The 25,979-nt window shown below is 35.5% G+C and overlaps 1 protein-coding gene across 2 annotated transcripts in view; it reads right to left on the bottom strand.

Moving 5' to 3' along the window:
- The window catches only part of KCNQ5 (potassium voltage-gated channel subfamily Q member 5), a 552,577-nt gene that overhangs the window by 434,681 nt on the left and 91,917 nt on the right, over window positions 1-25,979 (bottom strand). Inside the window, exon 2 of one of the 2 annotated variants that reach the window (XM_077162230.1) lies at window positions 17,030-17,063. The exons of the other annotated variant lie outside the window; for it this stretch is intronic. Within the exon in view, the coding sequence (XP_077018345.1) occupies window positions 17,030-17,063 (34 nt within the window). The remainder of the gene's footprint in view (window positions 1-17,029; window positions 17,064-25,979) is intronic. 2 annotated transcript variants of the gene reach the window in all.

Raw genomic sequence — 25,979 nt, 5'->3', positions numbered from 1 at the left:
GAAAAGCATAGTAACAAAATCACATCACTGCCAAATCAAGAATATAAATAACTAGATATCAGTCCATGAACTACCTGGAAATCTTGAACAGATCATACTTAAAGGACTGTGGTTATTTATATCAGATACGGAGAAGAAAGCTGATCTCCCGCAGGACAGTTGGTATAAATAGAAATAGAAAGAGGAGCAGGGGAAGGTACATTTGTATATGTGAGCAGCTCTAGTAGAACTTTGGCAACCCTGATAAACTTTGAAAACTATTTTCAAGGCTGCATTACAACAGCATCTACTTGCTATATAAGGGAAGTCTCGATGCATTACATTTTAAGAGAAATACAAGTTTTTTTTGGTGATCTTTGAATTGCAATTGCATTTAATATCCAAATGGCAGGTTACAAGAAAGGATATTGAAGCTATCCTCTGAACAACCCTCCACTACCTTTGCACTCCCCTCAACCCCTCAGGAGAAAAGAATCACATTTGAGTATTAACAATCAAGTCTAGAATTCATCCCCAAGCCATGAACTTTCAGTTACTTCTTTGTTGTACGAAAGCACTTGAGAGACAGTATGGTCAATGGAAGGGCACTGCAGGTAACATACTTTTTCTAACCAGTTGGTGTTAAACGGCTTCTAAACCTTAAAACCAAGGTCTTCAGAGTTCAGGGATGGAGTTAAGCTTGTCTTCTCTAGCAATGCCAGATTTCCTGTTTTTTATTGGTGCATCTTTTAAAGAAAACAGATTAACTTTAACAAATGGATATATTTGTTTGGGTTTTATTTTTTCTTTGAAAATCAGTCCTAAAGTATTTCTAAAGAGTTTTCAATTTTCTACTTCATCTGCAGGGGATAAGCCAAGTTCCCTCTTATTTTGTGATTTCATTGTATGAACATCATAATCATAATATGAAGACCATAATCTCACTTTCCTATTCTAATACTCAAAAGTTTTGCTACTCGAAATGAGGTCTATGGAGCAAAAGCATCAGCACTTGTTAGAAATGTGAATTCTCATCCTCCCACCTTGAGACTATTACATTTTAAAAGATTTCAAGTTTATTCATATGCTCACATAAGTTTGAAAAGCACTGCCTCCCCCCAAGAGGCATTTGGGCCCTTATTCCTCTACGTGAGAGATTCAGATTCACCCTGATCCTGAGAGCCACCTTGGGACCCTTACAGACTTGTTCCTGAAGTAGTAGCTCAGCAAGGGAATCATCCTTTCAATTAAATCATAACGTCTTTCTGGTTGTCCATTACGATTAGAATACCACAAAAAAGTTAACGTGTGATCTGATGTGACACTGGAGTTTCCTTTGAGAACCAATTGACTGGTAATTTGACATTAAAGCTCACACCAAACAATTTTTTTCAAATTATTTTTTTGTATGCTGTATGGTGGGGAGGAAGTCACATTTCATTCTTTTCCATGTGAATATCCCATCACTGAAGCATGCTGACCAAGTTTTAACTCGCTGCTATTCAACTTTCCTAAATTTTTGACCCCTGCCACCCATCCTCAGGCAAGCATGTCAAAGATTCAATCTGAACTCCCATCAGGGACTCTCATCCCAAATTTGTAGAGGAGCAATGTCATCCTCACATGTTTAAGCTCTTCCCCAGGAGACAGCTCTCTGCTAGTGTTACTTTAGATGCAAGATTCATGGTACTGAAAGCACTGAAACATGGTCTCCATAATCAGCAAATATCTCGAACAATTTCTAGGTCTTTCTCCCAAAAGATGTCCAATTCCATTATCAATCAAGGCATATTTAGGGGAGGCAGTATGTACAAAAGGTGAAAGAAATGGACAAGAAAACAAGAACTGGCAAGAGTCAGCAGCCAAGATCCCTAAACCAGAGGCTATTTTTAGGTTTTTACATAGGTATAAGGCGTAAAATGGCAGCAGCCACATGCTGAAGATTTTAGCAGACAATCTGACTTCCTGGACTGTTTCTGTCTATTTGCATAATTATGCCAGTAGGAGTCTTCATCCTCCCTCTCTATCCTCTACTCAGAATTTCATCTCCTGTAAGAGGTAGGCAAGCATGGCTACATCTTTGAGTATTTCCCTTGCTTAGATTTCTCCCTAGCATCTTCTCCAAACACTGCCATAAAACTGCTGCTTGGATATGAGAATCTCATTTTAGCCTTACAGTCCTGCAATGGCCTTGTCAACTCAGATGAGCTCTAAAGACTGCTTATTAGTCTCCTAATACAACAGCTGCCCATGGCAAGTTGATCGTCTTCAGAGAATGTCCGGTTACTCATTAGTAGGGTTGTTTCTCTGAAGACAAATTGATCCTGGCAACTACTCTGAGTTTTATTCCTCCCCTCAAAGTGATTCTAGCTTGATCTCACTTATTATTTTTCCCCCAATCTGCTTCAATACTAGATCATAAGTTCCCTGAGAGACGGTTCTCTGACTTACCCATCTGCAGTGCACTGAAATGGCAAATAGGAAGTGAACAGTTCAGCTTGAACTGAAGATAGCTGGGGAAAAGAGAGCAGCTCTCTGTAGATGCCACAATCCAAGGAAAACATCAAACACTTACTGGGAGGGCCATGGGACTACCCAAAGTAATAAAATTTTAGAAAAACCAATGATCAGATAAGTATATGAGATTTTAGTAGCTGACATCTTAATTTTACCTGAGCAGAAAACCCAAGTAAGCTACACCTAGGCTTCTGATCAGCAGATACTGTGAAAGAATAAATTTGTGTTTGTTTTAAGCTGCTAAATTTGTGGTAATTTGTTGTGGCAGTCCATAACTAATACAACAGCCTAAGCTTACAATGCTATACATATTTTTAAATATAAGAGTTAATTCTTTTCTCTCATTTTATAGATTTATAGCATATGAAACAGACTCTGAATGACATCGATTCCTGGGAGCATAAAATAAGTTAGTAGAAGAGCTGCTGTGAGAATTAATAGCTCCTCAGCCCTAAGTCTCAGCTCACTGAACATACCATCTGCAGCTCTGTTGCCTACTCTGATAGAGAAACAAATTATTTAGGGGACTATGAGTTTCTTTAAATGTTGTGCTTGTAAAAGTGATGTCTGTATTATCATTTCAAAGAAGGAATGGGTTTTAAAATGAAATTTAGTGAAGCAGTAAAAGCTCAGCATTTCTGTTATGAAATAAAAGAAGTTCAGAAGCAATAGACTAAACAGAATAAAACCGAAAATGAGCAGTTAGTGGAAAGGTCATTGACAGAACAGAATGTGGCAAAATTCAAGGGTTTTTTTAATCTTATTTTATTTTTTGGTCCTCAAATAATGTATCACAAATGGTGACATCAGTCCAGATGTGCCACTATTGTCAGATGTTTTCAGCAGAGTTACTCCATGGAATGACCCAATGGAGACATGATTTCTACAATTTCCCATAATTATATCATTTTCACAATTATCATATTAATCCTAATTTTTAAAAAAAATATTTTTTTCTATACTACCATGAAAGTTCTTGTGGTGTATCATGGAAAATAATGCAATAACTATAATTCAAAATAAGAAAGAAAAATAAGATATTCCAAGAAAAATATGAATTGAAAGTCTTGCTAGTTTACCTGCCTAAGTTTTGGATATTTAAAAAAATGTTAGATGGATCTAGTTGAGAATCTAAAATGTCATGTAATATTTTAATACAGTTATGTTCACTTAAATAATACAATTATTATTTTGTACTCTAGAATATCTGGATTCCATAATGAAGTTATGAAGAATTGAAAGCAGCTCCAGATCTCTTTCTCCAAGTGATTAGGCAGTGGGAACCTGAGGATGTTTTGTCTCTGAGGGATCTGAAAAGTTATGGTCTTCACTCTTTGTAAATAGATTGTTTTTGCCTTCTAAGGCAAGATTTTTCAATTTTTTTCCACATAGATCCAGAAAAAGTAATTTTTAAAATCATCTCCACCCCCAAACACAGACATACACACACAAACTAAGCTAAGACAAGTTTCATGAAACAATATTCACCTGTAAGTATTGTGATAAAGTAAAAATTTTATAAAGGCAATACTGAATGAGATTTTATTATATTAAAATATAACCAGAAAAATGCTCAAAATGAGCAAAAGAAAAACAAACAAATAAAAGCAAACATACTAAACTCTTTGCATTGAATTAATATCAACCCCTATTAATAGACCCACTAATTAGGATTCACAGGGTGAAAAAGTCGCTCCAAAGCCCACCCAAGTCTTCCCTCAAGCATTCTTATGAAGTTGTTTCTAACTGGCCAGTCTATTGGCTCCAAGGAGAAAAATTTAAAAAGAACAATAAAGAGAAAAATTTAAAAAGAACAATAAACCATCATCACATTTTCTGGAACTTTTGAATTCAAAAGCAGTTCAAAGCAGGTTTCTAAACTCTTTGTGAATTAGAATGAGGAGTTGGCACAGTGCTAACATTTTAAATTATGTTAAACTAGGTTTAAATTAGGGAGTCTTAAACCTTTATACTTTGTATATTGCTGCCCTATCAGAGGCAATATGGTCTTGTTTGATAGAACACTAGACCTACAGTGGCAAATCTCAGTTTTTCCTCCATGCTTCACTTGCTCACCCGCACCCACCTGCCCATCCCCAGCACATCTGCTCAGCTCTTCATCTGCCTCCTGCAGTGCCCTACCTCTTTGTCCCCCAGGCCGCACCCTTCTCCTGCACTCCAAAGCCTGCCTGAGCCGCACCTAGCCTCCACAGCCCCCGCACTGCACGTCCACAACCCTGTGACCTGCACCCCATGCTCACGGGCACCAAGGTAGAGTCCCTGACCCGTGCATATACCTGCACCACAACCCATCACCACACTGTTGTGCCCCTCATACTGCTCCATACCCATCCTGCAAACACAAAGCTTTAGATTATTGAAGGAAATCAATTTCCAAAATCCCACCAAGATATTTACATGCTGTGAAGATAACAGAAGATCACTAACCATATGAAGATGCGGACAGATATAGCACAGTTTAATGACCAAATTAACACACCAGAGGATACACAGACTATGGAACATCTAATCAAAGATGTTCATATAATTTTACTAAATAAACTCAGTGGGATGGCTGATGACATAAAGGAGTTCAAGAAGACACTAGAAGAGCATAAAGAGAAATTTGAAAGAATAAATAGAAAAATAGCAGATATCACCTAAATTAAAGATGCTGTTGACCAAATAAATAATATATTAGAGACACACAACAGCAGATTTGAAGAGGTAGAAGAAAGAATAAGTGAACTAGAGGACAGGACAACTGATTTTGAACACATAAAAGAGAAAATGACAAAAAAGATGGAAAAAATTTAATTGGATCTCAGGGAAATGATGGACAAAACAAATTGTACAAATATAAGAATGTTGGTGTCCCAGATGGAAAAGAGAAGAATAAAGGGCTAGGAAGATTAGGGGAGGATATAATGGAGGAAAACTTCCCAACCCTTATCAAAGACATAAATACACAAATAAAAGAAGCCCAACAAACTCCAAAGAGCGTAAATCCAAATAGGCCTACTCCAAGACACACACTAATCAGTCTGTCAAATGTTGAAAGAGAAGTAGAAAATCATGAAAGTGGCAAGAGAAAAACAATCTACTATATACAAGGGAAACTATATGACTGAGTTCAGACTACTCAACTGGCACTATGGAGGTGAGAAGGCAGTGGTATGATATATTTAAGATCCTGAAGAGAAAGACTTCCAGCCAAGAATTCTGTACCCAGCCTTCAAAACTCAGGGAGAGATTAAAATTTTCACAGACAAACAAAAGCTGAGAGAATATGTCAAAAAGAGACCATCTCTATAAGAAATATTAAAGGGAGTTCTGCCAGCTGAAAAAAAAAAAGAAGCTAGGAGAGACAGATTTGGAGGAGGGAACAAAATTGAATAGTATCAGTAAGAGTAACCTAAACAATAAAAAGTGAAAGAGGGAAAAGAACAGACAGAACTGACAAATAAAATCCAAATGATAAGATGGTGGATTCAAGAAATACTTTTTTAGTAATAACTTTGAATGGTAACAGACTAAACCTACCAATTAAATGATACAGATTGTCAGAATGGATTAAGATACATAATCCAGCTATATGCTGCCTACAAGAGACTCATCTTAGACACATAGATACAAATAAATTGAAAGCAAAAGGATGGAAAAAGATGTTCCATGCAAGCTGTAACCAAAATAAGGCAGGATTAGCTATATTGATATCAGTAAAACAGATGTTAAATGTAAAGGCATAATAAGAGACAAAGAAGGACACTATATATTAGTAAAAGAGACAGTTAACCAAGAAGAAATAACAATCACAAATGTCTATGCTCCCAATCAAGGTGTTCCAAAGTACATGAGACAGGCATTGGCAAAACTGAAGGGAATGACAGACATTTTAACAATAATAGGAGGAGACTTCAATACACCACTCTCTTTTACAGACAGAATAACTAGACAGAGGATCAACAAGGAAATAGAGAACTTAAACAATACTGATAAATGAATTAGACCTAACATACATATATAGGCTGTTATATCCCAAAACACCAGGATATACATTCTTCTCTAGTGCTCATTGAACATTCTCCAGGATAAATCATATGCTGGGGCACAAAACAGGTTTTTATAAATTTAAAACACTGAAATTATTCAAAGAACTTTCTCTGATTACAATGGACTGAAGATGGAGATCAATAACCACCAAAGAACAAGAACTTTCACAACTATATGGAGATTAAATAACACACTCTTAAACAAAGAGTGTGTGAAAGAAGAAATTGCTAGAGAAATCAGTAGCTGTCTGCAGACAAATGAAAATGAAAGTACAACATATCAGAACTTATGGGATGTAGCAAAGCTGTGCTGAGAGGGAAATGTATTGCCCTAAATGCTTATATTAAAGAAGAAAAAAGAGCAAAAATTGAGGACTTAACTGCTCACGTGGAGGAACTTGAGAAAGAACAGCAAACTATCCCCAAAGCAAATAAAACAAGATAAATAGCACTGACAAAAGCAGAGTTAAATGAATGGGAGAACAAAAGAACAACAGAAAGAATCAATAAAACAAAAAGTTGGTTCTTTGAGAAAGTCAATAAAATCAATGAACAACTAGCAAGGCTGACAAAGTAAAAAAGAGAGAGGATGCAAATAAAGTCAGAAATGAGAGGGCGGTTATTACCACAGACCCTGAAGAAATAAAAAAAAACTCATAAAAGGATACTATGAACAACAATACACCAACAAAGTAGAAAAATTTGATGAAATGGACAAATTCCTGGAAACACACAAACAAGCTACCCTGACTCAGGAAGAAACAGATCGCAACAAACCAATCACAAGAGATTCAAACAGTTATCAAAAATCTTCCTACAGGGTGGGCCACAGTGGCTCAGCAGGCAAGACACTTGCCTGGAATGCCAGAGGACCCGGGTTCGATTCCCGGTGCCTGCCCATGTATATATATATATATATAAAATCTTCCTACAAAGAAAAGCCTGGGGCCAGATGGCTTCCGAGGGGAATTTTATCAAACATTCTAAAAAGAACTAACACCAATCCTGCTCAAAGTTTTCCCAAAAATTGAGGAAAAAGGAATGCTGTCTAACTAATTTTAAGAAGCTAATATCACTTTTATACCAAAACTGGGTAAAGATGGTATAAGGAAGGAAAACTACAGAACAATCTCCCTAAGGAACATAGATGCAAAAATTCTCAACAAAATATCAGCAAGTCAAATCCAACAGCACATTAAAAGAATTATACACCATGATCAAGTGGGGCTTATACAAGAATGGTTCAACATAAGAAAGTCAGTTAATGTAATACAGCACATTAACAAATTGAAAGAGAAAATTCATATGACCATCTCAATTGATGCTGAAAAAGCATTTGACAAAATTCAACATCCTTTTCTGATAAAAACACTTCAAAAGGTAGGAATCAAAGGTAACTTCCTCAAAATGATAAAAAGCATATATGAAAAACTCATAGCCAACATTGTGCTGAATGGTGAGAGGCTGAAAGCTTTCCTCCTAAGACCACAAATGAGACAAGGATGCCCTCTGTCACCATTATCATTCAATGTTGTACTAGAAGTTCTAGCAAGAGCAATAAGGCAGGAAAAATAAATAAAGGCATCAAATCTGTGGAGGAAAGAAGATCAACTATATAATAAACGGTTTTGAGACAATTGCGAGGCCATATAGGAGAAAAAAGAACTTACATACACACCAGAACAAATTCTAAAATGATCAGAGATGAAATCTAACAAAAAATTACTAATAAAACATTAAAAGAAATACACATGAGAGTTCTTTGTGTAACTTTGAAAGGGGGAGGTTTTTCCATTACATAAAATCTAGAATTCATAAAAGAAAAATTGATAAATTAGATCACATATGAAAAAAATACCTTCGAAATAGTTTTTTTTTTTACAAAAACTATTAGGAATGTCAATAAAAAACAAAAATATTTATGATTCAAATAACCTAAAAAATACTAATTTCCCTGGTGTACAATACAGCTTTTACAAAATTTTCATTTGCCTAATATCTATTTAAAGCAATAAGACAAAAGTCAACAACTCAACTAAATGATCCCAGTCTAGGAATAGTAAATTTGTTGGTTAAAAAAAAATTCAAATAGTTCTTAATTACATGAAATTTATTCATAATAAGAAATACAATTTCATTTTTCATTTAGAAAATTGGCCTCAATACAAAAGTTTACCAACATGCTATTTGCAAGGCTGTAGATAAGAGACCCTTTCAAATAGTGCTGGTGGAAGCATTGTTAGAAATGTTACTGAAGGAAATTTGGCAGTTTATTCCAAAATTATAAACTCATAAGCCCTTTGGACTCAATATTTCCACTTGTAGGACTTTTGCCTATGGATATATTCTCCTAAGTGTGAAAAGGCATATGTACAAGATTATTTCTTGCAATGTTATAGTAAAGTACTAAAAACACCCTACCTTTAAAAATAACTGATTAAATATATTATGGTATATTTATTTAGATAAATAAAATAATCCAAAGCTCTAAAATTAGTGAGGGAACTCTTCATGTATTGAAGTGGAAAAATCTGTGATCGTTCATTAAGTGAATAAAATAAAACTGCAGAATACTTACAATATACTATTACTACTATGGGTAAAAAAGAGAAAAGAAAAACAGAAATACATAGGAAAGTAGATCATAATTTATATCTTTTAATACTTTTTGATGCTTGGGCCATTAAAATATATTACATAATCAAGAATTAAATAAGTAATTTTTAATAAAATAAAGAAAGAAATGGATATGTGTACATATCACTGGGAACTTTACAAATCTGGAGACCTGTGTGATTCTGTCCTAGAAGATGTCTCCTTAATTTACAAGGAACGTTTTTTCTTTCTTTCCTTCAAAGAAACCTGATGGCTGAATGCATTCTCCAGAACAAGGATTGATACAACCCACTTTGCTCTCTAGATGATTCCCAGGGAGAAGAATCTGGACCTAAATAAGGAAGATTCTTGTCCTTTAGGGTACAGGACCACATTTTCCCAGGGGGATTTCAGAATTTCTATGGACCATTGAACGCTCTCATTCTTCCCCTTTCTGAGTTCTCACTGTGATAATTCTGTCCCTAATTTAGAATTATATGTTGAGAGAGTGTGTTGGTGGGGTGGAGGTGGGGGGCTGGGGGGTACATAACTTGCCTTTCAAATTCAAGGTTTTCAGATCAAGAGGAGCTGCATCTGGACCTGATATCAATCACAAGTGCCTGGAATTTGAACCTGATACTATAAACGAATGGGAATTTTGGAATATTTTGGAGAAGGGGATTACTAGGATTGAGGTATTTTGTATGTGAAAGGCGTATTCATAACTTGGATCTGGAAGGTAAAGAATGCAATAATGAATTATTGTTCCTGATTTTCCACCCCTTCCCCTATCCATGCCATTTGCTATGTGACTTTGTGGAGCCTCCTACCAGGGAGAAAGCATATTTTCTTTCCTCGTTGTTGTTAGGCTAGGTCACGTCATTTGCTTTGGCCAGTGGAATGCTTGCAGAAAAGACACGATCAGAGGATTAAAATATTCTTGTTAGGTTGGAATTTTATGCATTTATGCTGCCATGAAAACAATACACCTCAGAGAGTTGCTGGCCCAAAGAAGATAAAAGAAAGATACTCGAGACCAAACCTGCAACTTGAAGCCCAGCCAAGATGAGGACAACCTAGCTCAGCCAAACTCCAACCCATGGAAGAAATAAGGCTTCCTCAATGGCACTGAGGTTTAGAGGTCATCTTTTGTGCAGTATTATGACGGCAACAGCTAACTAAATATACCAATCCAGGAATCTGAAGAATTATTAAAGGAATAACAGCAGCTAGATATTGATTCCAACTTATTGCAGAAGCAACTGTTGGGAAATCATTGCTGTTTAGTACATGTCTACAAAACCAGAAAGATCCAGGAAAATTGTAAAATCACGTGGCTGCTCCTCAGAAAATAATGGGAATATTTTTGAGAGGAAAGAACACATCAGTACCATAAGTGAAATGTAATACAGATATATTTGTATTCACTATTAAGAACAATTTTTGGATATTATGAAATTAAAATATTAAACAAAAAAATCCTGGAAATTATTACCTCAGAGATGAGTTTGATTTTTTCTTTATTTTTTGTTTCCCCATATATCTTGATCAAGTTGAAAAGCAGAAATCTCCAACCCATGGGCTAAAACTGACTCTAGGTGAGATGTTACTGCTCAGAGCATAGCTAACTTCACCCTACGATCCCCTATAATAATTCTTATAGAATTATTTTTTCTTACAGTATTTATTCTAGGAAAATCATGGCCATATACAATACTACTGTTAAATTAATCAGTGAAATTTCTAACATACAGCAATTAAATACAATCAGCCAGTTTTTAGGAAACATGCATAAGCACAGGAAAAATGACTCTATTTAATGTTAATTAAACATTTTAAGGGTGTAACTCTTAAGATAATTGAATATAACTGAATATCATTGTGTCACTAGATTACAATGTAATTTTTTTTTTCATGGATAGACACCAGGAATCGAACCCAGGTCTCTGGCATGGCAGGTGAGAACTCTGCCTGTTGAGCCACTGTGGCCTGCCCCTGAGCCATCTTGGCCTACAATGTAATTTGATACTGCATTAAAAAGTCTATTTGAAAAGAAATCAGTGCTCCCTCTATTAGCTAATTTTTAAATGAGCCATTTTAATTTTAAAAAGGGCAATTTTAAAATCAAAACTACATCCTTATTTTAGTAGATTAAGAAATTAATTTTTTAAATAGTCTATGAAGATAAGGTTTTAGTTTCATCATAGGTGAAATGATACATTACTAGTATTAAATTGAGATGTTTTAGTTTGCTGTTTCCTTCTCTAATGCAATCATTTTATAAAAGTTAAAACATAACATGATTCTGCAGTAAAGCCTATGGTAACTTAAACTGTGTATTTTCTATTTGATTTCATATGCCTCTTTTTAACTGAGAGGGACCCACAGTGAGAGAGCACAGGGAGGCATTTCACACAAGCATGAGCTGTTGCTTATTCATGAGTAAAACCACAGGTCACAAAGTCTATAAAGCAGTCTGGACTTCATTCTGCCCTCTAATTTCTCAGTCATGATATTCATGCATAGTGACCAAAGAATAACATAAGGGACATAAATACTCTCAACAGATCACAGTTTTATTCTTGCTCAAATGAATTCTCCACTGCTCACATTAAATATACATGTGTGTGTGTGTCCAGAGTCAGAAAGTCTTCTCAAAGCAAAATAGGAAATTTTCAAAGGCATGGGCTACTAGGTAAATTTTCCAGGGAGAGCTTGTAACCACTATGATTGCCCCTTTTGTTTTCTAGGAAGAATACACAAAGAACAGACTATCCCATGGTTTGTAGGGCACATTTCCAGTTGTCTTTTAGGTAAAATTAATCTCTAGGTATTTTACAAAGTGATGCACTTCTCTGAATAAAAAAAGCAAAAGGAAAAAGGAGTAATCTTTTCTTTGCTTTAAAAATAATAAACTATAAGAGCTGAGTTCTGAGATAACTATTTAGTACATCTTCATTCTTTTTCTTACAGGAATTACTTTCATTTTTTCTTCCTTGCTTCTACTGATAAAAATAGACATCATTATCATTTTTCTTAGCATTTTTGTATCATATTTCTTTGCTCACATGGAGTTATTTCATATGATTTAAATTAAAAATGAGTAATTCCAAGTCTCTCTAAAATAATTACGGGGCAACCAAGGAGTAAATATCTACATAAAATATATAAAAATCTATAGAGATAAAAGACCTGTAAATAAGCTGAGTTTCCAAATAAGAAATCATCTCAAGAGAAACTCAATTACTTAAAAATCACATTATACCATTAACAGACAAAGAAGATGCAGAAGATGTAATAAACCTTAATTTTAGCATAGTAGCTCATGAACTCTCATTTGAAAAATGAATTTAAATTAGTTGGGATAAAGAACTCTTATCTGCAAAAATAGCATGAAGGGTTGGTTGTAAAGGGAAGGTAATGATGAATAGCAAAGTATTGAATCACAGACTTTATTTTTTGGCAAAAAGTGATCAATATCCAATGTATTCAAAGTACTTAAAATACCAAACTATTCCAACAGTTGCCTAAAAGAGATAAAGAAAGGGTATCAGGGAAGGAAGGAATGGCGAAGGGAGGGAAGGAGGATTTTATGTTTTCCTTAACACTTTTGTAGTTTGAACATTGCTTCAACAGTAAGCCCTCAAAAAAGCTGTGCAATAGCAAACATATGAGATATATATACCTAATTTTCTTCCTCTTCTTTCTTTTGATTATTGCCATATATCAAGCAACAGGTATAACCAAATTCACAGTATAGAATAAGCATAAGTAAAATGAAAATTTAATGCTGATTGTCATTAATGATGATTAACGTACTGAATTCTTACTATGAAGTAGGTAGCATTTAAAGAGCTTTAAATTTATCATCTTGATTCTTACACCTGATTTTATAGATGAGAAAATTTTTTTTCTGTTTAACAGGCAGTAAACGATAAAGCCATAACTAAAATGAATGCCAAAATCCCATCCTCTTTTTTACTATACCACTCTGCTGCTGCTGCTGCTGCTGCTGCTACTACTACTACCACTACTATTATTTTTATTAAGTTAACTGATAGGGAATAAAAATATTTGAACACATGAAAATTTAAACAATATGGTTTAATAGCTCGTTAAGACAATAATCAAAGATTTGCTAAGAGATAATTCATATGCTTGTCAACACATGCGGAGTCTTTATTGTGATTTAGCCACAGCCAATTCACTTTCATATGGAGAATCTCTTTAAACTTCACAACTCTTTGACGTCCATACAGATGATGACACTGAGACTTAGAGAGTTGAAGAAGTTTTCCAAGGTAGTTGTAGCAGAATCAAGATTTAAACCCAAGTGTTCTGATTCAGGAGATTCTGTGCTTAACTACTTCAGTGCACAGCTTCTCTTGGTTAGATGCATAATAAATTGCAGAGATCCTGATTGCCATACTACTTCAATCACACTTGGCTGGAGGGGTCAAGTAAGGCTTTTAGACAAAGAGGAGAAAGGATTTATTCAGAGCTTTGAAAAATGTATAGGTAACAGACAGGAGAGTTGGGGGTGGGGAGGGAAGTATTCCTAGTAGATGGAAAATGAGGCAGCCCAGAGATGAGAAAGTACAAGGCTAGTTCCAAGTGCAAGAACCAGTGAGATAAAAGTCAAGGGTCTGGAAAGATAAATACTTAGAGATAATAGAGGTATTGAGTTTTTATTGTTGCTGTAACAAAATGCCACAAATGTAGTGGCTTAAAACGACAAAAGTTTATTATCTTAACTGTTCTGGAGATTAGAAGTCCAAAATCAGACTCACTGGGCTAAAGTTAAGGTGTCAACAGGGCTGGTTCCTTCTGGAGGCTATGTGGGGAGAATCGTTTCCTCCATTTCTCAGTTTATATAGGTTGCCTGAATCATAATGCTTTATCCACATCACTCCAACCTCTTGCTTCTGTTGCTACGTCTCCTACTACTAACTCTGGCCTTTCTGCCTCCCTCTTCTAAGGACCCTTGTAATTTCACTGAGTCCATCCAGATAATCCAGGATGATTTCTCCAACTCAAGATCTTACATTTAAGCACATCTTCAAATTCCCTTTTGCTAAATAACATACCATATTCCCAGACTCCAGGTATTAAAGCTTGGACATCTTTAGGGGCATTGTTCAGCCTGTTACAAGAAAGGACAGAAAGGTACATATAACACAACAGAGGATGACCTTCCTTGCAAGCTCAAGATTAGAGAACTACTGAGGTTTATTTAAATAGGGAAATAGCATGAATAAAGTAATATTTAAGGTCAAGCAATCTGAAATCTGACCTTTAGGATGATTCTTCTATAGCACTGGACCTCAAAAATTAGAATGTACAAAATCATATCTTGAGTTTGTTATGAAATACAGATTCCTGGGTCCCTTCATCACTAGAGATCCTTATTCATTGGGTATATGATTGGGGCCCAGGAATCAATCTTTTGAACCAGATATAAATTTATTGAAACACAATAAATATTTAAGCACAGAAAAAAAAAGAAACAATGACAATTAAATGCAATGCATGATCCTGACATGTATTGGATCTAACAACAGAGGAGTGACGGTCCAAAAGGACATTATTGGGACAAATGAAAACAGTGGAATATAGACTGTAAGCTTTACATCAATGCTAAATGTCTTGAACTTGTTAACTGCTCTTAAGGTGATTATGTAAATGAATATTCTTATTCTTAGGAAACAGACATTGAAGTATTGTGTGTTCACGGAGCAGGATGTACACAATCCACTCACAAATGTTTAGAAAATTGTTAAGTTAGAGGGACTGAAAGGTAAGATAGATGAATAGACAGAATGATACAGCAAATAAAATAAAATGTTAAAATTGGATGATGTGCTCTATACTATATTATCAACAGCCCATTCCAGCAAGAAAAAGTTAGAATGGGCATAGCCTAAATATCCCTAAAAAGTGAAAGAAAGATCAAAGATGATGGTGGAGTTATACAGAGAAGGTAGGGTTTAACAAATGAATAATGTAGTATTCTAAGATCATGTTTTGAGAAATGCTGGTCTACCTCACTTAAATGCCTTCAGAAATCTACACTCACTCCTGCAGGGAATCAGATCAGGGTTATAAAAGAATATGAAAATCAAATGCATTTGTTTGCAAACTAATTCGTTTGCAAGATTTATCATAAGCTTAAAATAACAGTAATGTAACAACAAAAGAGGCATTGCTTTAAACATTAAGGAAGAAAAGCTACCTATTTCTGATAAAGAGGAAGAAGTTATCTGAGGATTACCATTTAATCCATTTATTGAGCGCTTAAAATGTACTAAGCACTGTTCTAAATGTTATTTAGTACTAATTAATTTATTCCTCCCAATAATCCTGAATGTTTTTCATTATCTCCACTTTATAAATGAGAAAACTGAAGTTTAGATGAATGAAATAGCTTGTCCAGTGTCATATAACCAGAAAATGACAACTAGTACTTGGTCATTGTCTAACGGTACTAAATTTATAAGCTTTCTACTTTGTCCTCTATAGGTTGTTAACCCACAGGAGGGTTAAGTACTCTAGTCATAAAATTTTAATAAAGAATCTACAACCATTTAATAGATATTCCTGATTCTTTTTAAGATGAGGAAGAAATAAATGAGTGTTCAGTGAGGGAAAAGCAAGCCCCGGGAATCTGAGATTGGGGTTTTATCCTGCTCTGGGCCCACTAACTTTGGGACCATGAGAAAATCCCTTAATCTTCATGATTTATATTTTCCCATCTGAAAATAAGAAGACTAGATGAACTAAGCTCTAAGATCTCTTATCATTCTACATTTCTGGGAATTTTGTGAGTATAGCAATATGAATTATATCAAACATAATATATGATCACATTTTCATTGAAGAAGGGCTTCTAAATATTAACAGAAAGCCCTTTGGCTGAAAAAATGGCTTGATTAAATACAAAAGAAATAGAAGAAAATCACATGCTCAGACCCTCTCTAGAATCTGTGGAAATAAAATAAAAAACAAAACAAAAACAAAAACCTCTCACTTATTCCGAGGATGCAACAACATAAATACTATGATGCAGTTGAGAACCATGAAATAATAAAAACTTCTTTGGAACAGGCCATGGTTATTTCATAATTCAGAAACTCAAGCTAATGTACTTATTCATAGAGAACTCTTTCCCTGGGAGTCTAGTAGGCTCATTTTAGTTAAAGTGTGAAAAAGCATTATTAAAGCTGACTACCCATTCCATGACAGATAAGAAGCTACAAACTTCCTAGAAAATTAAGTGAGCTGGGCACGTATAGCAGTAAAAAGCAATGGAGACGACACTACAAAAAAAGCAAACATAATGACTCAATAGTAGTGTCTGAGACTCCCTAGTATGGGACAAAGGACACTCCAGAAGCCTAATGGTGGAAAGATGATGAGCGCTGTCCTGGGTACCAGAGAGATAAGAGCTTGAATCGTGTCACATTGACTCACTATTTCCTTGGTCATCACCAGGGTCTGGCTTAGGAATGATGGCAAGGAAGAGGACACGAGATTCTTCCCAAATCCTTTAGTTGTCTTGGACACTGTGACAGATAATGACACTACGGTGTGAAGTCAGGAAGGATATCAGTACCTTGGGAAAAGTCTAGAGAACTGCTGTCTGAACTAGGGGTTCTGTAAATGATGTTGAGAAAGTAACACAGTGCTGACCAGTCCACGAGGACTGGAGAACTGCAGAGGGAAGAGAGTAAGCTATGAGAGCAACTCATACAGGGCCCACTAAGAGCAACCACTGTCAAGAGAAAATGCCACTTCCACAGAGAAGGACCTGTGAGCAAGAGGTCACAAAGTTAAAACTTAAAAAATGCAGGGCTTTGAAGTCACATAGACCTGGCTTTGAATCCTACCTTGCCTTAGACATCCAGTTGCCTGGTTCTGCACCTGTAAAATTGGAAATGATAGCTACATGAGAGGGTTATTATGAAGATTGAATAAAATATTGCTGGTATATAGTTTGTTCCAGATTGATTTTTTTTTTATCATTACTAAGAGTTTTGGGACACACTGAGAAGAACCCCTGACAACAGGGCTTCTGAGGGGAATTACCTTTGGAAGTAGCTAGTAGAATGGAACAGCAAGGGATGCCTAATTTCTGCAGAGATCTCTGGCTCTGCCTTTCACCCTGATTCTTTTTCTTTGGGGAGGGGGGAAGAGGCAATGTTATAGTCTTTCAAAATACTTTGCACAACAAAGATTTCCATCAGAAAATCTGGCATAGTAGGGGTCTATAAAAGTTGTGTGGGAATACAGATTTCTGCTGGTTCATGGCAAGATTACAATTTTTCCATCTAGACTGCACGTTTTTAAGGGGTAAAATTATGTTTTGCATCTTTGTATGTCCCATGGATTCTAACAAATACTAGATGCCCAATAAATAGTTGTTGAATTAATGAAAAAATAACTGCTGAATGAATTCTCTGCTCCCTTGTTGTTGTAGTATCATTTCTTCATTATTTTCATTTTACATACATGTTTAAATTATTACTTAAAAGCTATTTTTAGAAAACAAACCTGGAATATTTTTACATTTCAATACAAAAAGAGCAACATACAAAATACAAGCACAGATAAAAGCAGTCTTAAAATAGGATTTATACTGGGGATTGAGGAGAAACAGTCTTTTTTTTTTTTTAGTTTCTCCTTGTCTGGGTACCCCAAATATATGAAAGGATTTCAAATAAGACCATAAGAAGAAGCAGAAGGGAAGAGTCTTAAGACCTGGCCTACCTCCCAAATCTCCAATTGAAAAGCTAGATAAAGAGAAGGCAGCTGCTGCTTAATGCCACCAACTGCTGATGGAAAACTGGCAAGCTGAGCACACAGACCAGCAAAGGACTAGGCATACGTTTGTAACATAATTAACTATTCAAACCCTCTCAGAAATCATTTCAGAAAAATTCTTTTATACATACATGGATATCTAAAGTAACAGAAAAAGTAAATTCTGGCTGCCAGGGCAACTTCAGCTTCTCAGGACAGTTACTCAGGGGAAACTTTTAGTAATAAAGGGCAAAAGAGAGGGCTTTTTATCTTGACACCTCTTCCCCAACGTCAATTTAAAAAACGTTGCGCAAAAAATGAAGTGCAAAAATACACATGCACTTCCCAAAAAAGCAAACAAAAATTCAACAAATGATACTGCAAAACGGAATATGCACATGGAAAAGAATGAAATGTGACCCTGACATACAACATACAAAAAAAAAAATGTGTGTGTGTGTGTTCCACGCATTCATGAGTACATAAAGTATTCACTCGCTTTTCATTTGTATGGCTTAGATGGGTGGGAAAAATCTAGAGGCAGCCTTGCAGAGAAAGATTCTAAAGTGATGTCTTAATTGATGCTGTGGCTATCATCCTTTAAATACATGGTTAATGTTAATGATCTCCAAAGCCTTTAGCTTTTATTAAAGAGTAAACTAAAAATAAGTGTTCCTGTGCTGACACTTCATATATTATTTTCTAAAAACATATATCATTCAAGAACGTTCTCTCAATACTTGCTTACTTGGTAATTCCCAGGAAACCAAACGTGGTCAAACGTTCCTCTTAAGCAGGTCAATTCTGGCACTTCCTGCTATGATATAGTTCAATAATCCCATCAAATTATGTCAGTGTGATCCCACCCCACAGTAATCATTATTCATGTTTTGTAAATAATCAGAAACAGTGTTCACAAATAACAGTACATTGGAGAATCATTATTACTCCCCCACTAGAATGCAAACTCCATGGGGGCTTTGTTTGTTTATAGCTATTTCCTCAGTCCCTAGAACATTCTTTGGCATGTTGTGAGTGGTGTTTAATAAACATATTTTTGATCAAATGCATAAATGGATTTAAATTGTTGCTCTGAGATGACGCAGGGAAACACTGGCTAAAATGGAACAAGAGGTTAATAAGCCTCTTTATGAATAAATATCCCTGTAATCTGATCTTGAAGGATTGCATTTATTAAAACAGTTTTCTCTAGTGTCTCATGAAAGTTAAAAACTTCTCTCAAATGTCAGGAAACCTGAAGATGACAAGGTGAGTGTCTGACATCCACTCAACAGATAGTAATTGAGCACCTACTATAACTGGTAACTAAGAAGGCCATATACCAGTGAAACCAACAGCTGCAGTCTTACCCACGTTATAAAAATGTGAAAATATATTTAATCTGGTGGCTGTAAATCCAGCCTTTATAAAATGTGCTGCTCAGGATTCATTTGTAAAAGGTAAAGCTTCTGTTAAGATTAACAATTTAAGATCATAGAGAAGGCTCTAAGGCAGAGTTTCACCAACTGCCTGTGGTATTGAAAATGCCAAATAAATATTCAACTAATGTCCTTAATAAAAAAAAACAGATATTTTTCAAATGTCTCTTTGGTGTTAGGGATATTTTCTCATGCAATTATGATAGTTCATTTATGAGTAAATATCAATGCATATACGATATTTTACACATTCTAATCGTTGTTTTCCTATAGAAAAGTCATTTTGTGAGATTTTACACTTATTCAAAGAAACGACAATTTAATTCTTTGAAAATAACTTTTTAATTATCTTCAGAACCCGTGTCCCATTCTTTTAAATACATTCAAAGGGGAAATTAGATGTTGGACAAAACGAAAGTTATTTGGAGTCCCTTATTATCAGTAATATAAATAAACAAGGAAGGTAATGCCATTTAGATTAAAAACAAGATGCGGCTATAACATGTTAAAATATAAACACGTATTAAGTGGTTCATAATATGGTTATGGAGGCAAGTTCAAAAGAGAAGCTCTAAAGTCATTTTGAATAATAGCAATATCATTGGAATAAATGTAAAAGCTTTTTATAGTAACTATTATTAAGGTCATTCTCATCTTACTTAAGTGTATCCACTTATGGATCTCCATATTTGATATTTACTCTACGAAGATGCATTCCTGAAACGCTGGTTATATTGTGATATCTTTTAAATAACTTAACCCCCCTCCCACCGTTGATTTATGTTATAAAATACAATTCCACATTGCTACATACTTTAGAAAATTATATTTTAGAAGTGAAATATAATTTCTAAAATTATATTTTGGAAGTGAAATAATAGCATTAAAAATAATTCGCTAAGCAGATACAATATATTAAAACATAAAGTATCCTAGAAACTATGTCCCCTAGAGAATCTGTGGAAAAGGAAGACTTCACCTGCGTTTCATCTCATCTGGTTCTTTACATTTAAGTTATGATTTTTTTTCACCCTAGCCAGTTCTTTATATATTTCCCTTAAGCTTTAGGTCTTTCTTCCAGAAAGACATATGTAGTTTGTTATCTGATTTGTTTATGGCAAATCCCAGATTTTAGGGCTTCTTGATGTTTTAATATCCTTTAGAAATTCTTTACTGAAAAAGAGTTTCTTAATTAGGATGAAAACAGAGAATTTTCGAATATTCAGATTTTGTGAAACAATTATTCTTTTAAGAACCAGATTAGCATTAGAACATAATTAGAATATCTAAATATTATATTATTATACAATTATCATTAAAATATAGTACAAAGTCAAGTATTATTTAAAACATAGCGTTTTGTAAGTTATTTCCTTTATATATTAAGTGGGTCTATATTTCAAAGTAAATTACATGCTATTAAATTGGTGCATGGCCTCTAGCCAAGAAAAAGGTTGATCCTCTTTATATTTTAGTGAAGGACTGTGGAAGTTCATTATTATGTGAAAGCAGGAGCTGACTTCAGCGAAGTTTAGAATTGGCTCCTTCTGCTCTTTCTTACATTTTCACGCTATGCTTCTTCAGGAATTTGTCTGAATCTCAAGAGAGTCTTCACAATAATCATCAGGCAAATATTTCTTGCAAGCGTACAATGCACAAGGGTCTGTAACTGCATTTAACAGCAAAGTTAAGAAGGTAGGAGCCAGAGTCCCTAAGGGATTTGGCCTGGGGACCTGGGACAGGTTGGGATCCTTGCTTATACACCTCCGTGTGCGCTGCCAGGTGCTGTGCAAGTTCGTCAATGATTCTTCAATGATAGGGACGGGAGTTATCCTCCTCCCCACCTGCAACAACCTGCCTGAAACTGGCTGCTTTACAGGTGAATCACACTCTCACTTACCTCTGTCCAGTTAAAGAAATACTCACTAGTAAATAATCTGGCTAGTGCTTCTTTGCAAAAAAAAAACATATTTAAACATCAATTTGTCCTCAATAGAAAGACATCTATTTAAAGACAGGAACAAATGCAATGTTACTTAACTAAATCATGTATTTTAAAACTCTTGCCTACATTTTAAAGTTTCCACCCGATGTACGAAAAAACAATCTGCTCACAGAGACTGCATTTCTCCTTTTTGCAACATTCATTTTTACTTGCCCATTTCCTTTATTATCTCCTACTGGAAAACTGTTTCTAGCATTAATTTGTTTCCTCTAAATATGATGGTAAAAATCCATCAGATTTATTGCCCAGACTCCCTGGTGCCCATGAATATGATCCTCATGGATATTACGGGGAAATCATGTTTCTGTTATTTTTTAACTGCTTGACATTAACAGTTATCGTTCAGAAACTGAAAGAAAATTAGCCCATACATGAAGCAGATCTGACATATATCAATTGACTATTAAGCTCTAAGGCTGAAGGATGTTAGTGAAAGCACAGAAGCTCTCAAAATGATGCCCAAGGCTATCACTATCCAGATTTATGATAAACAGATATTTTCGCATCTATTTACAATGCACAGTATCATGCATGAGACAGACAAGCAACTACTCTGAGCTACATCCAATGGAGAAGTAAAGTATTTAACGGTATTGCATAAGATGTGTTAGGATGGCTCTTTTTAAGTTTAGTTGAGGATCCATTTTCATTTTGAACTCCAAGGAGAGTGTGGGCCTTCCTGCTGAAGGGGTTATAAATAGCACCTTCCATTGCTGCAGCTCAGAGAACGAGAACTTGAGAGAAAAAGAGCACAAGTAGCCACTGCAGCATTGCACAGCCATGGTTAGCATTTTTCTGAGCATGTCAGAGGCAATATAGGAACTCCTTAGAAATACATCCGTTAATAAAAAATTGATACTTCAAGTAAGTTAATTAAGCAAAGATTTAAGACTTAGTAATAAGAGACCTGAAGCATAATAATAATAATACCTTAACAGGAGCTCATGTGACTTAAGTGTACAGAATCTGGTAAGAGAGAAACATTCCCACTCCACCCTCTCCCCAGCAGACAAAAGTGCCTGCTCTTCTAGAGAAATAAATAAAGTCTATGAGCACCCAGAAGGCTTCATTCAGCCCAGGGTAGTAGGTGAGAGCTCATGGGTAGCCATTTGAGGTAGGCTTCTAGGAATGAATAGGATTTTTTGTATATATATATTTTTATTATGAACAACAAACAAAGATACAAACATTCTTGACAAACATTCTTGACACAGTTATAAACAATGGCTCACAATTTCATCACATGGTTGTGTAATGAATGGGATTTTAACACATGTGAAAGATGAAAGGGAAAGGGAAATTCATTCCAGCTAGGAGAATCAAGTGAGAAAAGGCACAACCCGGATGGAAGTGTAAACCCCTCTGGAAACTGCACAGGAGCCATGCATGTTGCTCACGTTTAGAGGCTTGAGAATGGACCAGGAGGGATCTAAAAAGGCAAGAAGAGCCCGCATGTAAAGGCCTGGGAATATCAATCTAAGAGGTTAAATTTTATTTACTGTAAATGAGAAGCCCCTGAATATTTTTGTGAAGGGTTGTGTCAGGAGCATGTCTAATTTCTATGTCCCTCTATTAGGCTGGGGACTTCTTGTGGACTATTTGCTAAGCCTATAATAGAAACACACAATAGACACCTAACTAATGTTGGTTTATCAACTAATGAATGTTCTCATCAATTAATTATTATTTTATTTTAACAGCTCTTGGCTGACAATATGGAATATGGACCTGATGAGAGAGACTAGAGACACCAGAACTCCTTAGGAGGCTACTACAACTATCCAGAAGAAGGACATTATCGTAAGGAACCAGGACAGGGACCAGATGGTTCAGAAGGAAGGTGTGACCATAAAATTCTGTAGAAGCAAAATTAATAGAATTTGTTGATGTCTGAATGAGGCGAGAGAGAGGAAACTCTCATCTTGAATGAGCAGGTAGATAATAATACTTCTCTCAAAGATGAGAAAGAGGTGCTGGTTGTGTGGGTTGGGGCAGGAAGCAGAAAAATAATAAAAGAGGAAATGGGTTTGGGGTATCTTGAGTTCAAAGTGCACATTCAACCCTCGTTTGTAAATGTCTGCTGTGGGGCTGGAGCTTTTGGAGTTCTGGCTCTAAAGTCAGCTACAGATATTAGCAAGCCAGTCTTTGTTTGGATTACAAATGTGTGACTTGATGTCAGGAATTGTATCCCATATTAAGTTCCAAACTCAACCAACACTGTTATATCTAATATTTGGTATTCAGATACGGATTTATGCATTTATTACTGTGCATCCACAACACATCATGGCTAGTTTTAGGTCTGGGGATGTAACAAACCAGAAACTACGTTCCCACCTTCTTTTAGCTTTCTTTTTATCCAAGGGAAAGGTAAAAACCCAAAAAAGTAATAAGCATATAATAAAAATTTCAGGAGGGTAAGTGTTATTGAAGAAAAATAAAGCAGGGAGAGGGAGCAATATTCCTTAAACAATATTTACTGTCTACGGTTACAATTTAAACCCAAAGACTAATTTGCTTCTCATTATTTTTCTCATTATTCTTCACAGCAGATAATGATATGTGAAAGTCAAGTGGATTATCATCCTCAAGGAAGAAGCCATCCAGATGAGAAGGAGAAACAGGATATCCCTGATCTCTAGGTTGAAAGATGTGGCCCCAATTTAATTCTAAGAAAACCATGCTAATGAGTGTCAGGAACAGTCCCCAGAGCGTACTCTATCCTGTGATGCAGAGAATTTGTATGATAATAACTAGAATCAGACAAATTATACATATAATCTTGGAAATTTATTAAAATTTTCACCAGAATATCAATTTTTATTTTATTAAAAAATTTTTAATTTATTATTTTTTAAAAAGCATACATATAGGAGGGGAAATGAAATTATTCTTTATCACTCATCCAAATCTTAATTATGATTCATCCTGTGGTTATGCAAGAAGTAGTAAAACCTTTGTTATGCAGAGTGCAAGGAAGTACAGAGTGAAATGAAAGGGGGGAGGGGAGGTGATAGCTCCGGATGAGTTTTCATCCAGAGAGGAGACTCCAAGTGAACTTGTCAAGAGCATCTTCTGGTGTTCTACTATTTGAAAACATTTTTTCCCTAACTGTCACTGTGGTCATAATTTGATGGCAAGAATTTTGATGTACACATATACATACACATACACATATACATATACACCCATAGCAGGAATGTGTCGGAGAGTGGTTCCAAAGGTGATTCCAAGAGGCTGTTAATTGAGGTACATTTATACATTAGAAATCAGTCTTCCTTGGTTTCAAAGACTGACAACAGTGAGAAACAGATATGCATATTTTAAAGCCTGTCTACTTGTCATGATTCAGCAGTGTTCATGCATGTGCGAGGCTTGCTGTTGCATGCCACTCATTCCAGAGGATGGCCTCTCCTTCATTCTTCTCAGGCTCTCTTCCCCTGGCTTCCAGAACATCAGACTGTACTGATTTCCTTCCTTTCTCCGCTTGCTCCTTTTTAAATTCATTCTCTTCTATCCAATCTCAAGGTTTTATCCTAGACCTGATTTTCTTTTCATATTAAGTTTTCTCCCTAGGCTACCTATTCATTCTTCCACACATATTTAGTGAATGTTGACTATATGTCAGCACTATTCCATGCACTTGGAAGGCATCATTGGAACAAAACAGACAAAACCCTTCTCCATATGCATCTTATATTGTAGCAGGTTTCAGTTACTATCCATGTACTTTATCTATCTATCTATCTATCTATCTATCTATCTATCTATCTATCTATCTATCTATCTATCTATCTATCTACCTATCTACCTATCTATCTACCTACCTACCTACCTATATAATCTGTCTATCCTGATGTACCTCAAATTCATTTTTCTAGTCCCCAACTCTTCTCTAATTTATCCATCTACTAATTCTCCATTTAATTATTTCAGAAGCACCTCAAATTTAAAATGTTCAAGATTGAGCTGCTCAGGTTTGGGGATAAAATCATGAATCAGTGCTTTCTACCTCAAGAATGGCACCAACTTTCTTCTATCTGAAAAAAACAGAAACTGAGTTATCTTTGATAACTTCCTCTTTTTCTCTCCTGTTTCCAATCCAATCCCAAGTCTTGTTAACTTTATCCCCAAATACCAATGGACTTTCCTCCATCTCCAGTGCCACCATCCCAATCTAAGCTAGTTTATCTCTGTTACTTTTGGAACACATCTCTCTGCATGCAATCTTTCCCAACTCCAATTCTTCAATGCTTTAAAAATAATAAATATGTTAATATCAGCTACTTTGAGTTAAAGACTAAACTCCTTCACAGAGCCTACCAAACCTTGAATGGTTTGCTTCTCCCCATCTCTTTTATCGCTCCATGTACCTTTCTCACTCTTGTTTTCTGAACTTCAGTCAATGGGCCTTCTTTCAGATTCTCAAATATACATAGCATAGCTCTCCAAATATAGTGCCTTTGCATAAAATGTTCCTTTATGCATCTCTTCAATGGTTAACTCCTATTCATCCTCCAGTTTTCAGTCCAAAGGTCACCTTCTTAGGGAAGCCTCCTCTGATTTCCCAGTTTAAGATAAGCTAACACTGGA

Source organism: Tamandua tetradactyla, chromosome 5, assembly GCF_023851605.1.
Source record: "Tamandua tetradactyla isolate mTamTet1 chromosome 5, mTamTet1.pri, whole genome shotgun sequence".
NCBI lineage: Eukaryota > Metazoa > Chordata > Mammalia > Pilosa > Myrmecophagidae > Tamandua > Tamandua tetradactyla.
This window is presented reverse-complemented; position numbering and strand designations above follow the sequence as displayed.